This window comes from Castor canadensis, chromosome 11, assembly GCF_047511655.1.
Source record: "Castor canadensis chromosome 11, mCasCan1.hap1v2, whole genome shotgun sequence".
Classification (NCBI taxonomy): domain Eukaryota; kingdom Metazoa; phylum Chordata; class Mammalia; order Rodentia; family Castoridae; genus Castor; species Castor canadensis.
In genome coordinates, this window is record NC_133396.1 from 66981159 (window position 1) to 66999617 (window position 18459).

Here is an 18459-nt window from a genome sequence, read left to right on the forward strand (position 1 = left end):
ACTGACAAGATAATGTGAGCCAGGACAAAATTAAGTTGCTCCCTTTGCCCTGAAATATGTGTATTCAATATCTTTATCTAAACTCACAAGTCTGTAATTTCATTTGTTTGCAAAAGTGAAGTGTAATTTCCAACTTAAGAATGGAGGCCTTGTTTTCAGTTAAGTTGTAAACATTACCAACTGTCATTCATTTAACTTAGTTTTCTGTGAATATGCACAACTTGCATGTCATCGAGCTAGGAACCAAAGGGAATTAGCAAACCGAAATTAGCCCCACCATTTGCTAGATGGGAAAATAAAGCGAGAAGGAAAAGGGAGGAGGGAAGACGGAGGGTGGAAAGAAAGAAATGCTGATCAAATTAAAGACCGTTATGCCAACCTCATTTTCTTACAATTCTCTTAAGTTTTGTACATTTTGCTTATTCTCTAGAAAATATGCTTTCTGCTAAACACTTAAATATTTTATGGTTTTCTTCTCCTTCTGACTTCAGGTTTTTTTTCATTTCTTTTTCTCCCTTTCTGCCAACCCTGTTCTTCCATTTTTATCTTTTCATACCTGCTTCCTTCACCAACCTTAATGGGTCCCTCCTCCCTCCCTCTGAGTACTCAAACTTTATCTTTGGTTATTAGGTTTGTATTTTCCCAGACTTTTCTGTCTAGATATCCTGATGAGCCTGAAGTTTACTATAATAGATGTGGAAATTTTTCCCTTGTGGTGAGGTTCCCAGATCTATGGACAGTGCCAGTTGCATATGCTTCAAACATTCATGCATGTATACATTCTACATTTTGTCCAATATGCTCAGCTACTATTACACACTAAATCTATGGATTTCTAACCATAATTTTGATTATTGGCAAATTTTCATGCCTGTTGAGTCTGAGTTTTCACTAGTTAAAACATTTCACTATTCTTTCATTGACAGAATTAACATGTTTCATTTTGCTTTTCAAAGTTTCTTCCAAATGGTTATTCTCACTGTAGAGTTTTCATAATCTGTTCCCACCCACGCTTGGCCTTCATTTCAGACAAGCTCTTTCTTCTGTTCTACATTTACTTCTCTTTGTTTGTGCAATAACAAATGAACTAAACAACACCCCACACTATGCACCCTTAGGCTGCTTTCCTTTAACACGTCTGAAAGTGCAAGTCATTTAAGAAACTTTCCCTGATTAATAACCCAACTCTATTTTTCATCACTATCTACAGCTGAAGTTCTATCATAGAAGAGTCTTATAAATGTTTTCTTTCTTGATGTTTTGATTAGCACCAATATTATGGCATATCAAAATTTATTACCCATAATCAGCCACTATTGAGATAGCTATTTCAGAGTAAGGATCAATCTTAGAAAATCTAAAGTAAACTTTTATAGCTCATCAGTTCCTGGATATTTAAATTTATTTGGGGTCAATGAGGAGGACTAGATGTTTCTTAAACTATGGTGAATATTTTATAGCATTGGGACTAATTAAGAAATTTACACTAAGATAGGAGACAGCTCTGAAATTTTGTAACAAGAACAACTTACAATGAACACCAAATGCTTGTCATTAACCATCTGGGATAGGCAAGTTACAAAGGGTTCAAATTAACACTGGAATCTTGCTAGACTTGGGCTAAAATTTAGCTTTTCAGCGAATTGATTCCAAACTTAACAGAAAGAATGAACATTGCTTTGATTCTGAATGCAGAAGTCATACTTAGGGCAACTTTAAAATTCATACATTGAGAGATCAACTACTTGGAGTTCAGCATAATTTAAATTTCTGTTATTATTTTAGGTTAAAGCAGAAAAATAAAAATAACTCATAAGTTAAGTAACAGAGTGCTTTGGTTGACTAAAATGATGCAAAAACATTGACAAACAAATATTTGATGTGTGTTTATCTTGAATAGATTTGGAGTGGTTACAGCATGTACAAAATACACAAGGTGAACAGATTGTTTTGCTAAGTGACCCAGTTTTCATTTTGACTTCTCCTTAGTTCTGCCCTCCACCATTCATGTTTCTTGTCACTGGATAATCTGGGCTCAGGAATCATGAGCAAATATAAATATTAGTCAAAGAAAATATCAATTAATTTTGAATTATCTATTCTCACTCCCCTTTTCATTGCTATTTTCTTGGCCTTGTTCAATAAGAGGAGATATGCACTGTGGTTTATAAAATGTTTTCCTATATATTTCTGTATATGAACCTTCCAATAAGCCTGTAAAACACAGTAGATGATCTCAGTGTCCCCTTTTGGCCGAAAAATCAGCTGAGAGCATCCTGAGAAGTTAAATGGGCTGCCAAACATAACATAATCTTATATGTAGTTGCCATTAGTACTTTGTAATTATATGAAGAGCCTGATGAATATTTCTATCACAAAAGGAAAAACATTTCCATTTTGATGGTATCTGTGTGTGGGAAAGCAACACATAGATGTTGTGGAGAGGGAATACAGTGAGAAAGAGAACTAAAGTTTAAATGAAATAAAAATACTTTTTCCACTTAATCTCAACAGAAGCCTTATCTTTTAGGTAAATTCTGCCATTTTGGCAAGAGTTTTCTTTGGTGACTAGGGATCTTATTCAAATCTGTCACCTCTGTCATTTCAGTATAACTTATTTAATAAAAAGTTGAGCAGTTTGGAGCTTCAGCTTATGTATGGTTAGGAAGATGATAAAGAGATGTTCATAGTTTATAATTTAATATTGTGAATTTGTCCCATATTTAATATTTTCATATCATTAAAGTAGATCTTGATACAAAATAGCTCTGAGTATTTTTAAGCATGGGTACAAAATCAAAAAGTTTGTCGATCGTATATAAACAGCTTGTTTATAGTGAGCTATGTCACAGCCTCTGCCAGATGTGGTCACACACTCTGCTTTCTTTCTGAACAGATATTGATGAATGTCAAAACAGAGACACCTGCCAGCATGAGTGTAAAAATACCATTGGAAGCTACCAGTGTATCTGCCCACCTGGTTATCAGGTCATGCTCAACGGAAAGACATGCCAAGGTGAGAGAATGTTGGGATGTGTATTGTCGTAATACCAACATAGGAAAATTTGAGCTATTTTTGTGACTATTCATTTCCCTACTTGCTTCTTCTTTCCCATTCCCATTGGTCAGTCTTATGTATAAATATTACTTTTGTAAATAAAGTAAGAGAAGCAATAGGAAAACAATTCAGTAAAGGAAAATAATTGAGACACATTTTTGGTATGGTCTTAAAGAAGCAAGAATGCCTAAACCAGTTCATTGTACATATTTCTAAAACTTAGTGAGAAGAGACCTTGTCAAACATTTTTTCCCCAGTTCTGGTAAGATGGTAGGGGAAATGAGAAGAGTACTCAGTAAATTTACTACAGCATGAGGGATTATTTGATATTTTGTCTTTCAGACTTATTTATTAGAACAATCAGTAGACAAACAATCCATTCATTCCCTAAGCCCTCAGATGCTGTAGAACAATCACAAAATGCAAAATGGTCAAATAGATGAATAAGACATGGACCTTGCCTTTCAGTGCTTAACAGTGTAGTGGAGACACATGTAAATAAATCAAAATACTAATGCACAGGTTTGGTAGCAGAGCTGGGAATAAAGTATAGTGATAATAGAAAGACAATCAACCTCAAGTGTTTCCTTTTCACACAAAAATGTGAAAGGAGAACTGTACTTTGGTGAGGTATATTTTGCATCGCAACATGTACTTAGGTTACACAGAATAACTTTTTTAAATGTTCTAAGAAATCCTCTCAATTTGGTGAATAAAATCTCTGGGTGTTATGTAGGTCTTTATATGCTTCTAAATTTTATTCATTTCTGTCATGTACAAACTATATCCTTTTGAAAAGTACATCAAATAAAAATTTTCAAAAAAGAGCTTTATCAGGAGCAATAAAATTGAGATTGAATTTTCCCTTTCTTGGATTCACAGAAGTCTTGCTAGGAATGCAGCTCCTGGAAATTGTGTTCCAGAAGCCAGGACCAGGATGGCAGTGGGTTTACCTTAGCTATAGTGAGCCACCCCATTGCTCCCCTGCCTATTCACACACCCCAGGCATTCTCATGATTCCTTCATGGTAATCTTTGCTCCTGCCCATCAGCCACCAAACATGGTTAAGAAGCTATCCTCTACAGAATACGTCACTAAGACTTGAAGTACTAGAATAACATATTTATATTATCACACCATGTTTTTCAAAGCAACAGTTACCTCATTTGAGTCAACAGAATAGATATATTAAGGGCAATCATTTGTTTAGATAGTAAAAATGAATTCTGAGTGATTATTTGAGCCTCAATATCCCAGAACGGTCAAGAGCAGAGTTAGAACTTGACCTCAGATCACATACTCTGAAACATCCTTTGTCTCTCCCACAGCATTGTGAGCACCAGGAGCATTGCACCATGGAGTAGGGGTGGGGCCACTGACTGCCCGTGTTTTGAACTTGCCTCAGGTCTTCAACCCAAAACTCTTTTGGAAGGCGCACCAATGCCCAACCCTGTAACTACACTTCCTGTAGTTGCACCAAGCACCAATGAAGTAAGCAGGGCAGGTGCCAAAGCTTTTGAAATAAACAACAAAACCACAAAACCCCTTAGCCAATCTTAAAGAGCTATGTCATACACTCAGAGACATTTTTCTTTTCCAGATTTTGCCAGTTTATTTTTTCATTGCCCTTGTCACTCATTTAGCACAAATGTTTTTCAGTTTTCATTTGTGCTACAGAGTGGACAACACTGTGAACAAATCAGAAACAGGTGTCACTTGAAATGCTTGCAATTTAAATAAATTACATATTTTTGTGGCTTTAAAAAGACATGAAAGAAAACAGTTGTGCCTTTTAAAGAAGTCTTTAAAGAATAACTTGGAATCTTTTTATAGCTTTAGAAAGTGTTTGAAGCATTCATGAGGAAAAAGGACTGTTTTTCATTCACATACAATTTTTTAAAGCTTTATATATTAATGTTAGAAATGTCCATAAGAAAAGGGAAATTAAACTGAATTTAACATGGAACAATGACAGAGACTCCTGCAAACCAAAAGTCACCTGACTGTAAATTGAAAAAATACAAAAAGGCAAGACCAATCAAGATTTTTTTTTATCTAAGAAGCAGTGAGGAGAAACTAAAAGATCCTTATGCTAATTTTATGCACCAGTAACCTAATTCTAAAAATTTAGGAACATTATATTGGCACCACATTTGAAATGAGTATTCTCATCTATCCATGGTTTTAAAAAAGTAACCCATAAGGCTTACCAAGTCTGAATCACTTATGCTCTATGTAAGACAGATGTTTCAAGTATGTCTAAATATCCAGAAGCATGTGGTTAAATGCATTCATATGGTCTAAAGCTATTAATATAAAACCTTTCCAGCTCATTTTAGGATTCTTGTAGCAATAATATTTAAAAGATACTTATAACATTCTGTAATGTTTAGTAAAAAGCAGACATCACCACATTGTCCATTAACAGAAGAAAAAATTTGATTTCTCATTTCTTCTCTGTCTTTTTTTGGGGGGCGGATTTTGGTTTTGGTTTTGGTTTTTTTGTCTTCTTCTTTAAATAACAGTGAGTATAGTAACTGATAGAGAAGCCTGTCTGCCTGTAGGATGCTTAATTCTGAGAAGAATAGACCAAAGACAAAGGAGGCTGTCTGCCTGGCAGCTCACTGCTTATAAAAGCTTTTTTTATGGAAAGCAAAAGATACTATGAACTAAGGCAAACACTTTGTATATTAGATTCTGATGCTTCTTTATAGATTCGTGTTCAGCCAGTGAGACTCTGTAAGTTATCTCCTCTTACTGTGCACATGGATATGTCTCCATGCCACCATTATCCTGGTCCCAGGTTTCTGCATGAATTCACTGTAAAAGCTAGAGATAAAATGAAACTTTGAGGATAAGTGTGAAAGGAATCTTTTTAATGAGAGAAAAAAACATAAGCCTAATTGAGTTTCTTTCCATTTTCCTGAAGGGCTTTTTACTGCATTTCTGAGACAAACTCATTTTGTTAAGGAGATGAAGAACTTCTGATAAAATCATAATTAGAAATTGGTTCACAGAGATAACAGTGAAAAATACTGAAATAAAAACTCATTTCACACTGTGTTTCATTACTGTAGGAAAACTAGTCCTAATATACACTAGAAAAGAAAATACAGAACGTGGTCACTGTTGGCATTAGAAGCTTTAAAAAGTCAAGTAAGTGACTTACTGCACACTTTTCAAGCACAATTTTTTCACTTTGTTATATATTTTCACCATTATTAAATTTAAAGTAAATAAGAACATTTTGGTCTCCTTAGAAAACAGAATATATTTGGAATCAAATCTGAGATACACATTTTAATACAAAAATGTAAATGGTAAATCTGAAATAAATTGACATTTATTGTACATGATTAATGTACTCTCTCTTGAAATTTCTTCTCTTCTTTCTCTTTCAGTATAACAATAATCCAAATTATTTAAGAGTTCACAAAAGTCCTTCATGGCCTTAAGCCAAGTCCAGTTTAAATGCTACCTAATTCCTACTGCAAAAGCCACAACAGTTTCACATGCTCATTGGTCAGCACCAATTCCACGGTATAAATGCCCTTGACTTTCAGGATGCACCTCTTGAGGAACTGATTTGGGTTCATTTTATTGTACCAGATAGTAGATGTTCCCTCGCATCAGGACTCCCACACATCAGGATTCAATTGATTAAGAGGGAGGAATGTTATAATTGCCTATATGAAATCAATTGGCTTAGACTGTGAAAACCTTGTATTTCCCTTGCACATTTTCTAATTAGCCCCAAAGTTTCTTATCTTAAGATTAAACAGTCACAAATGGTAAGAATTCTGTCCTTGTTATTTAGTGTACACATGCTTTAAATTTATGTTCATCAAAACTTTGGAGGTTCAGGTTTCTTCCTCAGCTAATAGAGGATGGTATTATAAGTCTGTACTCATTGTCAACCAGTCAAATTGTCAGAAAAAGTCTAACGGTCATTTTCTGTTCAAACAAAAGTGTTAGTGGCGTTCCTATAGTAACCAAGTCACTTCCGACTAAAATAGAGAGCAAGCCCTTAGCTTCATATGAATGACATGATAAGGCACATCACCACAGTATTTATTACCAATATTCTCACCTTTCACTTGGGCCCCAGGAGTTAGAGGCAAGCTTTCTTTTATAAGGCAGAAGAAGGCTGTGAAAGAGGAGAAGGGAAAGGAGACCTCAGAGAGATTGATTTTAGGAAGGATATTTTATGGAAAATGAGGATTTGGAAATTGATTCCCTGGAATATTTGCTTGCCCTCATAATGCTGAAAGAGGTACCATGTACTACGAACAGGATGCAGATACCTTGTTCAGAAAACATTCCTCTAAAATCCCCCAAACTTTGTTGAACTCCATGGACCCTCTTTCCAGAAAATCTGTTGAACAATAGTCTTTCTCTCTCTCTCTCTCTCTCTCTCTCTCTCTCTCTCTCTCTCTCTCACACACACACACACACACACACACACACACACACACACACACACACAAAGATTTTCATTCACAAATCCCCAGTGTTCCAATATGGACAGCAAATTAAGAATTATGACTCAAAATTATTTATTTTCAGAAAGCTCAAAAAAGTTTCCTCTAGCTCTGTGCTCATTATTCTTAATAATTTATTTTTTGCATATTTCCCCCATTACCTCAGAACATCCCATTGCTATACAAGGAGAGGTAGACTCTGGACAGTCAGTTGATGGCTCCCCTCCATTTGATTAAATTCAGATTGTGGTTCTTGGGTCATTCATTTGATTCTGTTTTATTCTTTATTGTGTTGTTTTCAAGATCCAACTGACTTATGAAGTCTCCCCTGAATTTATGACACCTTTAATTTCAACTACCCTACTTTCCACTCAACAATTTGAACACTCAACAAAAAATACTAGGGAATTATCGCATGCATTTGAAAGAGATTCTTTTTGTTAAAAAATATTTACAAGTAAAATATTTAGCTTGTTCATAGTGCACTTTAAAATACTCTTTGCTTTTCAACAAAACTCATGTAACTCTATTTTCCAAAAATAAGAGACACTAAAGAACTCTTAATAATTTCCCTTCTGCTTTTACAGTTCTTATTTTTGATGTTTTTCCACATATGTTAAAGAAACATATACTCAAAGCAATCTAGGAAATAGATTTACCAGGGATCCTGATCCACTTTGTGGTTGAAGCTTAGGGATGATAGGTGAGTTTATTCATGGGGCAGGGAAGAAGTTAGGCCTCTATATTCCAGTCAAATATCAGTGTCTGCTGGGATGACCTTTTCTGATGACGCTTTGTGTCTTATGCTGTCCCGATATTGATGAGTGTCTGGAGCAGAACATACGCTGTGGGTTGAATCGCATGTGTTTCAACATGAGAGGAAGCTACCGGTGCATCGACACGCCCTGTCCACCCAACTACCAGTGGGACCATGTGGCAGGGTATGTCTTCCTTTTTCATCCCAGACATGCTTCTGAAAATCCTTCATCTCACTCCTTGACCAACCTAAATCCAGTCTGCATGCATATTTAACTCATAGGAAGTCAGTAACCTGGAGGCTCACAGTGTGTTTCTTCTTCAGTAAATGAGGAGGAAATGAGATCATCCAGCAACAGCCACTGCAACCTAAGTCATCACTTGTGATTGCCAAGGCTTCCTGGAGCAGTCTCCCCAGCACAGAATCACCATGTAACACAAAGGGCTCTACCTCAGCAGTGAGCATTTTATGGGATGATAAAATCTACCTTTCTTTGAGATTTTCCAGTTTTCATTTATGCTCTTGGCCTGTAGAGCACTCCAAGAGTTACCTTTTCTACTGCTATGATGACTTACCACACTGAGGGAACAGAGAGGAGCAAGGATGAGTCAGTATTCTGCCCACTCATGGTGTCTTGCTTTAGATTTCCTACTGCCTGAAGCAGGCTCTTCTAGATTCTAAATAAACTGCTCTTCTGTTTTCCCCTCCTCTTGAAAATACGTTGTACCTATCCAGGTACTAAGGAAATAGAATGCTTGAAAACAAGTGATAATGTTTATCCTGGATAGTCCTGCTAACAAGAAGGTGTTTCTAAAACCAAATACTCACTGGAGAGCTCATGCTTCATTTTATTTTTGGTAATGTCTACCAAGTTAGGAACATGCTCAGAATCCACCACCTGTTTATTCTCATAGGAATACAAAAAGGACACAGAATATTAAAAACAGAGGCTTATGAAATGTCCAAAAAACTGTGACTAAAGAATCCATCCTCATAAAATGATCTTCTGCGTTCTCTTTTCTCTTATTCTGGCAAACAATTTAAAAGTTACCATGATTCTAAAGTCAATGTAGGCTCTAGAAAAAGCAAACACAGTATTTAATGTAAAGTAATATGAAAGAAAATTACAAAAAGTCGTCCAACCCACCCAGAAATCCTGTTTTACCTTTTATTATTTTTAGATAAATCAAATATGAATATATCTTTTTTCAGCATGAAAACACGTAGATGTTTTAATTTAAATATAGCTTGCATTCTTCTCTTTAAGAAGTATTTGTTTCATATTCAAGTGCCTTTATTTCCAAAACTAACTTTTCATTTTAAAGAAAGCATTCTTGGTGTAGGTGAGGTACATCTTAGTGGTAAAGAATGTGCTTAGCATGCATGAGGCTCTGACCAGCTCAACTGCCAGAAGCCCCTTGCCAGAAAAAGAAGAATATACTCTTAGGGTACTCATTCTTACTTCAAGAACTCAGATACTTCTTAAATGAATGGAGCAGAAATAGATATTTGACTCTCAACCAGAGTATTCTCTTTAGCGTCTGGCATGTGGTTTTAGTTAGTGACACAGAATGGGGGTGAGCCTTATTGCACTCACAGTGAGGACTGCCTTCTGCATCGATGCCTAAATGTTGTCTTGGATCATGATCACCCACGTCATGCCTTCTCCTGCTTCTCAGCCAGATAACTATGTGTCTTTCATATGTTTATTTTCCTTAGGTTCTGCCTCAAGAGTTGTCCATCCAATGATTTGGAATGTGCCTTGAGCCCGTATGCCTTGGAATATAAGCTTGTCTCCCTCCATTTGGAATAGCTGCCAATCAAGATTTAATCCAGCTGGTTGCATACACGCAGGATGGAGTGATGTATTGCAGGACAACTTTCCTCGTGGAAGATGAGGGACAGACTGTCCCTTTTGCCTTAAGGGATGAAAACCTGAAAGGAGTGGTGTTCACTACTCGACCACTACAAGAGCCAGAGACCTACCCCATGAGGGTGCGAGCCATATCCTACAGTGCCAACGAGACCATGGAGTATCAGACCACGTTCATAGTTTATACAGCTGTGTCTACTTATCCATACTGAGCTTCTGTCCAGGACCTGCTCCCATATTTAAATCACAGTCAGGCAAAAAGTGTCCCATCCTGGTTACTATCGTGAACAGCTGCAGCATTGGCAATTTGAAAGTGGTGCTATGTGCTCTGTTTTGTGTGCCTGGTCATTATCTCTTAGGAAGGTCTAGAAGAGTCCCTTATTATTTTTGTTATTTATTACATTGGAGCAGTTATTTCCCAAAGATTATTCTGAACACCTAGCAAGGATGTATCAGTGATATTTTATAGTAGCATAGTAGCTAAGATTATTTTCCTGAAAAAAATAAAAAACAACTAATCCCCAGTACAATAGAGTTTTCAGCATTTGACTGTTTTTAGAATAAAAAAACCTAGTTGCTATGTATTTTGATAAAAACCTATAAGGTTTTCTTAGATATTGGTTCTTTATAATAGGATTTATATGTCTTCTTTGGTTTTAAGGAGAAAAACGAGAAATACCACTCATTTTTAAAATGTAGTACAGCTACTAGAAGGTTTGTTGGATCCCAAATGATGGTCATCTTGATTGAACAGCCAAAGCAAGGATATTATTTTCAGTGATTTTGTGAAATCATCTGAATCACTTATGATAATAGAAAAAAATGACTTTGTCCTCAAATGATTGTCCATGGCATAGTTCTTTGCACTAACATTTTGATATGACCATCTGTCCACTTAGCTCCATAACTTTTAGATAGCTTATTTTTAATTTTTCTGTCAAGTAAAACAATTTTTAGAAATATCAATAGGGCAGGTTTCTTTCTTGTTTTTTTTTTAAATCTCATATTTTCAAATTAACATGTTAAACATGCATACACTGTACATAGTGGTAACAGACTCTGTAAGCAATTGACAAGATGTATTCTATTTTTATGAAGTGTATATACATTACCTTAGTGTGTATTTTCTATATAATATCTTGATGGTCTCTTTTATAAAATTATTTTATAAAAAATGTTACAGTAAAATCAGCCTAAATAAAATTGTTGCATTTTTTTTCTTAACTTTTTTAAGAACCTAACGTGTTTCCTTACAGCTGTTGCAGGACTTTCAAGCAGGGAGACAGGACACCAAGGCTTTTCAGGAAGCAATATTTATTACCATGCTAGCAGTGGCTCAGCAGATTCCCACTACCCCTAAACAAGTCATTGGATTCCATCCTCTCCAAGTCTGGACAGGGACATGGGCGATCTTTCTCATCCCATCTATGATTTTCTCTATGACCTTTTCTTTATCATCAATCTGTAGGCAACAGTTACATAGATTGAACTTTTCACATACACCTCCCTCAGAGGCAAGTAAATAGTCCAAGGCTAAGCAGTTTTGGTATATTTCATTGTGCACCTTTGTGTGCTGTTGCACCAGTATGTCCAGGGCCCTTGAGTTTCATTAGTTACAATTTCAGTTACCGCCTGGAGACAAATAATGCATTTGAGCATACAGATTGGGGTGTGATAGCCCCAGGATCCATCTTCTGCCCAAGTGGCAGGACCATAATACTGAATGATTTTGCTCAGGAGGCCTTTCATCATCCTTCCAATTGCCAATTTGTAAAGTATCTCATTTTTTTCTAGTGGTTTTTTTCTCCCTGTATGGGAACTCCCAATTTTTTACCTTGTGCAAGGGGGAGCAAGCAAAAGGACCAATTAATCATGGGCAGTATGCAAGACCCAAACCAATCTCTGGGTAGAATTTTATAGGCTAGTTTCCCACAGATCCAATATAGCCCCTGGGCTCCCACCAATCTATGTTCAGGGTGAGATTGACCCAAACTGCCCAGAGACCAGAGAAGTTGGCCAACAGGTGGGGGTTGGGTTCCAAGTGGTTTAGTGTTCCCACCATTGGGTCTTCTGGGCAGGGTCATTGTAAAAGTTTTGTCCTAAACAAGTTAGATCCCCAACTAGGATGGAGAACTGGCCTTTTGGGCAGGAAATACAGTAATTTCCGATGATGGAAGTTTTTAGGAGCCGGACACTTTTCCTGTGACTGGGGAAGGCAGTCTCATTAAAGGGTTCCCATGGGTTTAGCTCTTTACCTTCCCATGGCCAGTGGTCTCCCAGGTTGTTTCCCCCATAAATGTAACACAAAGTGACATTGAGTGTCTGGGCTATGGACTTGGCTAGTGAGAGGAACAGGTTTCTGGCCTTGATAGAGATAGAAAATTCACTCCGCATTTCTTCACAAAAGGAATGATAACCTTGGTATGAGGAACTCTCATGAGTAATAGTTACTAATTTGAGGTGCACAGAGTCCCAGGTTCAAGGTCCTTTCCATCTGTCTTTATACTAACTATATGTCCCTGTTTCCAATTGGAGGGCTTAAGTACAGTAAAACTTATGGGGTTACCGGTGACTGGGGTATAGTCAGGGGCATCTGTCCCCTTGCAAAGGATGGCAGCAAATCCTGTCTTTTGCCAAGTAGCCCGTGAAACACAACTCCAGTTAGGGCAATAATAGGAGCCACATCATTACATGTGAGTTGTCTCCCCAGCACACATACTTACCATTTGACATATGGGCTCTTTCCCAAGCTAGGCCTCCACAGCCACAGCCTATACCTCCACATCCACTTTGATCTGTGGCCGCACATGCATCAAAACATTGATACTGGCTTATCAGGGTTCAACACCTGGATGTGGCTGATGTTCCCAGGGTTGCAGATGCTCTGAAGCTCTAACTATTGCTCCCAAGGGCAGTAAGTGGGGTTGAAGCAGATATGCTGATTACCATGGGAGCACACCAAATAGATGGTATGATTGTGGGTGCATGACCTGATGACAGTGCCTGCACGGGAATAGTAAATATGGAAAAGCAGAGTCCTGGTGGCAAAACTTCCTGCACAGGTATTATGTATACAAAGATCACAGTTTGAGATCTGGGGGCTCCTGAGCAAGGAACTGATTAAATTTCATGTAAGGAAAACATGGAAAGGCCCATCCCTGGGGGGAGAAGAAGATGACTCCCCAACATTTCACCATTTTTAGATGAGTCAGCTTCTGGAGTGACTAGAGCAGGGTTCTTGTCCCATCGTTCATGGTTCCCTGTTGTTTCCTGGGAAAAGGGTCCTCCCAAGGAAAGGTACAGGCATTCCAGAGGGTGATCTTGCATGGTGAGACTGGGTCAGGGATGCACTTCCACTTGAGAGAGGCTGTCTTCACTTGGCCATGGTGGATCCAGGGTGTAATCTCTGCTACCATAACTGTGGTGGAGATAGATAAAATAACAAAAGGGCCCCTCCAATGGGGTTTTAGCAGTTGGACACTTCATTTCTTTACCCAGATGGCATCCCCTGGCCTGTAAGAGTGTGTGGGAATTGTCAGGCTAATGGGAAGTCTCTCACAGATCCAGTCATTGATTTTCAGGAGAATCGACCTGAGAGCCTGCATCTGTTGCCTCAAGGTGAGGTCACCTATTTCTTTGAAGTCTCCTCGTATACCATTGATTAAGGGGGTAGGGTGTCCATAAGGACTTCAAAGGGTGAAAGTCCTGTCCATTTTGTGGGACTAGACATAATCCTCAGTAATGCTATGGTTAGTAATTGATCCCATTCCAAATGGGTCTCCTGACCTAGTTTCCCAACTGTAATTTCAGGGTCCTAGTCATACGTTATACTTTTCTTGAACTTTGGAGGCAGTAGGCCATATGCAGATTCCATGTGATTCCTAAGTCCTCAGCCATCATCTGTACCATTTCAGCCACAAAGTCTGGCCCATTATCCAACCCAATAGACACAGGTATTTCAAACCAAGGGATGATTTCCTTTAGTAGACACCTGGCCACCTCCCAGGCTTTTTCAGTCTGCATGGAGAGAAGGTGCAGACAAATGCTAATAGATATTTGCATCCTCAGACAAATGGCATTTCTGTGAAGTCCACCATCAGATTTTCAAGGGGTGTTCTGCCAATGCTTTGCACATGGGGTGGTGCTCTTGGTCCCTGCCGGGATTGTTTTAGGCACATAGGCTACATCTTTCTCATATCACCTTACTGATGCTGGAGATGCTTGAAAAAGTGCTGGTCCAGGACAGTCTCGAGGGCTACTCATTCTGAATGTGATCCTTCATGGAACTGCTTAACAAATGAGGGAGCCAATGACTCAGGAATGGCAATGCAGCCATCCATAAACTTCTACCATCCATCCAGTAGAAAATTTCCTTCCTCAGTCTTAAACTAGGCCTGTTCTTGTGGTGTGTACTTTGGCTCTTATTCAGCTAAGGGACATGGGAACAAGGCAGTGGCCAGAGCAGTTGGGGCTGATCCTCTCATGAGGACTGCTTGTTTGGCTTCCCTATCAGCTTTCTGGTTTCCCCAAGCAATTGTTGTATCTCCTTTTTGGTGCCCTCAGCAGTGTATAACTGCCACTCATTTAGGGGCCCACACAGCATCTAGTAGTTTGAGGAATTCTTGCCCTTCTCTTTGTATAATGCCCCATGGACATGAATGGTTGTAAAGGCATATTTATAGTCAGTGTAGATGTTTACCCATACTACTGCAGCAAGCTGGAGTACCTACATGAGGGGGACAAGTTCAGCCTTTTGTGCAGAAGTTCCAAACAGCAGTGGGCAGGCCTCAGTGACTGAGTCCAGAGTTACTCTTGCATACCCAGCAAAGTGCATGCAGTCCCGGATAAAGATGCTGCCATCTGTGAAGTATTCAGATGTGAAATATTCACGTGTGAAATATTCAGATGTCCAGATGGCTGGTAAGCTGGTCACTTCGATGTGTCTGGCTCATGAAAACCTCATCCATAACCTCTAAGCAGTCGTGCTCCAGGGAGCCCAAGTCAACCAGCAATAGGGTGGCCATGCTTAGAGTCTTAATAACCTCTAGCCAGATGTGGGGGTTTTCACTTAGCATAATCCAGTATTTGACCATCGAAGAGTTGGTCAGCCAATAATTTCCTTATACTCCATGAGAATTAGGATGAAGTGGGGAGCTCAGACATTGAGTTCTTTTCCCAGGGCAAGCTTGTCTACCTCTGCCACCAGGGCAGCAGTGGCTGCTAAGGTACTCAAGTGAGGGGTCCAGCCTCGGGCAGCAGCATTGAGCTGTTTGGACAAGTGAGTCGCTAGACGATGCCAGGAGCCTAGTAGCTGAGTCAAGACCCCAACAGCTGTGCCCTTTCACTCATGAACATATAGGGAAAAGGGCTTCATCACATCTGGCAAGCCTAGAGCAGGAGCATTTGTGAGCACCCTCTTGATTCCTCTAAAGACTTTTTCCTGTTCCTCTCCCTTTATTAAGAGTTCCCATTCTCCCTCACTTTGTGGCTTTGTGGAGGGGTTTGGCCAAAAGGGAGTAGTTAGGAATCCAGATTTGGCAGAAACCTGCAGCTCCCAGAAACTCCCTGACTTGCCAGCAGTTCTTGGGGGCTGGAATAGAACAAACACCTTGTTTTCTCTCAGGGCCAAACCTGCACTGTCCCTGCCACAGATGAAAGCCAAGGTATTTGACAGTGTTTTGGAAAATCTGAGCCTTTTTCCAAGAGACTTTGTATCCTGCCTCTCCTAAAAGAGAAAGAAGGAAGTGGGTCCCTTCCATACATTCCTCCCAGGTTAGTCCATCCAGTAGGAGGTCATCTGCATACTGGAGAAGGGTACAGCTGTGCTGGTTGGCTGAGAAAGCTTTGAGGTCGGATGCCAAAGCAGGGGCTGGTAGAGTGGCTCAAGTGGCAGAGCACCTGCCTAGCAAGTGTGAGGCCCTGAATTCAAACCACAGTGCTGCCAAAAAAATTAAATAAAAGCATGGATGCCAAGGCAGTTCCAAAAACAGTGGGCCAATTTCTGAAGTCCAGGTTAGTGGCCTTTTTTCTCCAGTGTTGGGATTTTTCCCATTGGAAGGCAAAAATAGGCTGGCTCTGTGGGGCCAGGTAGTTGCAGAAAAATGTATCATTAAGATAGAGGCAGGTAAAAAACTTTGCCTCAGTTGGGGCAACCCCTAAAATCATGTAAGGATTAAGTACTACAGGGAGTAAAGTGACAGTTGCTGAATTTACTGCCCAGAGGTCCTGAACTGGCTTGAGATCCTCGGTCTCCAGTTCCTGGACAGGTAGTAAGGGGGTGTTCCAGGATGACTGACAAGGTTGGAGGATCCCATATTTCAGGAGTCTGTCAAAGATTTTTTGAATTCTGACCTGGGCCTTGTGGGGAATGAAGTACTGTTTTTGCTGGTGGTGGGTGGCTTTAGTTCCACCATTACTAGGGGAATGTTTTGGGCCACACCTGGGGGTTATCTTCAGCCCATACACCTGGAATCTTAAAGGAAAGTTCAGGAGTCTCAGGAGGCCTTCCCTTAGGGGCACAGAGTGGCCATTCCTCTTCTTCTGTGACTGTGAGAGTTAAAACTCTTGTCTTAGGTCCTCTTAGTTGTAAGGCTGCCATACCATTTGAATCAAATTTATTTGTACCTTCAGTTTGCATAGTAAGTCTCTGCCTCTCAGACCCACAGGACAATTGGGGAGATAAAGGATTTCATGCCTTACTTCATGACTCCCAAGATTGCATTGTGTAGGTGCTAAGAAAGGGCAGCAGGCCAGGTTCCCTGTAGCCCCAATAATAGTTGCATTCTTCTGTGAAAGGGGACCCACTGGCTGAGGCACAACTGAATTTCACCCCCATATCAACCATGAGATCAACAGGATGACCCCCCCATCTTCATTTGGACCATAAGCCCCTGGGGGGGCCAGTAGAGTGGAACTTGGTCTGTCCTAGTCTTCCTCATAGTTCTCCAGGGTTGCCAACCTGATGAAGTTTTCCTCCCAGGGGCCAGCCTCCCCATGGACCAGCTGACACTTTCACTTAACAATTTGGCCTCTGCTTCTGGTCTGTGGGGCCTTTTGGCAGTCCCTGGGCCACTGGGGACATTTATTCTTCCAGTGCCCTTTCTGACTACAGTAGGCACATTGATTTTGTCCTAGTTGAATGGGTTAGTCTATCTGACTTTTTGCTATGCAAATATTTCTATCCATATCTAAATTTACAAAATCTGAAAGACATGTCTTTTAAATGTACAACTTCAACAAGAATACAAATATGAATGTCCTGATAGAAGTAAGCTTCAAGTCAGAATTATGATGAGTATATAAAAAAATTAAAGAAATGCTGTCTTACTCTTAAGGTCTAGATGATGGTGCTGGTGCTGTTGAATTGATCTCACTGCCCTCTGTGACCACTGTGATGGGGACACACAGCCCTGGACCACTGTGCTTTGAGCGGCAACACCTCAGACAGAGGCAGTGGGTGGCAGGTTTGTGATATGACTGACTATAGCCATGTGGCTGCAGCTGCACAGTGTAACTTACATCAAACCATGTTTGTGTGAGGAAACATAGTTTTAGGTGATAAACTTTTAACAGCCACCTCAGCTCTTGAAACTAAATGGTATATCCACACCAGGTATTCAACAATCAAAAGAACAAACTATTGATCCATGCCACAACCCTGGATAGATCTCAAGGAAACTGTGCTGAGTAATATCACTCATCTCAAGAGGTTACATAATGTGTGACCCCATCTATACAACATTCTTGATATGGTGACACTGGTTGTCAGGGATGAAGGCAGGTGGCAGCAAGGGGTGGTTCTGGCTAGGAAAGTGTAGCTGAAGGGATCATTGTGCTGGAAGAGTTGCATGTTGGCTATGGTGGTGTCACATACACCCGCACATGACACAACTGCACAGCAACAAATACACACTCCATCTCAGGGCACCTAAGAGCTCCCAAGGAGAGCCTTGCTCTAGGCCTGTCTAGGCCAAGTCCTCTAAAGATGATTAACATATGCTTCAGATGATTTCTACCCTATGCAGAGAAGCTGCTGCTAGTTTTATTTTGTTTTTTTAATAAATCCCTTGATAATCTTTAAAAGTTAAACCCTGTGTCTCTAGCTTAAATGAGCTTAAAAATTAGAGAAGGAAATAAAAAGCTGAGATAGGTAGCTACCAGTATTTGTGTCTTCCCTTTTTATTTATATAAATTAAGATAAATTAAATGTTTCTAGCTTAAATTAGGTCAAATCAGAGAAGGAAAACAGCAGACTGTATAGAAAAAACTTTCTCCTTTGACACCTGCAATT

At 39.5% G+C, this 18459-nt stretch overlaps 1 protein-coding gene across 1 annotated transcript in view; it reads left to right on the forward strand.

Annotated features, from left to right (window-relative positions):
* The window catches only part of LOC109676294 (hemicentin-1-like), a 118022-nt gene extending 107641 nt beyond the window's left edge, over positions 1-10381 (forward strand). The window contains 4 exon segments of the mRNA XM_074044772.1: positions 2897-3015; positions 8353-8480; positions 10016-10092; positions 10095-10381. Coding sequence (XP_073900873.1) covers positions 2897-3015; positions 8353-8480; positions 10016-10092; positions 10095-10381 — 611 coding nt within the window.
* Positions 10382-18459: the final 8078 nt, after the last annotated feature.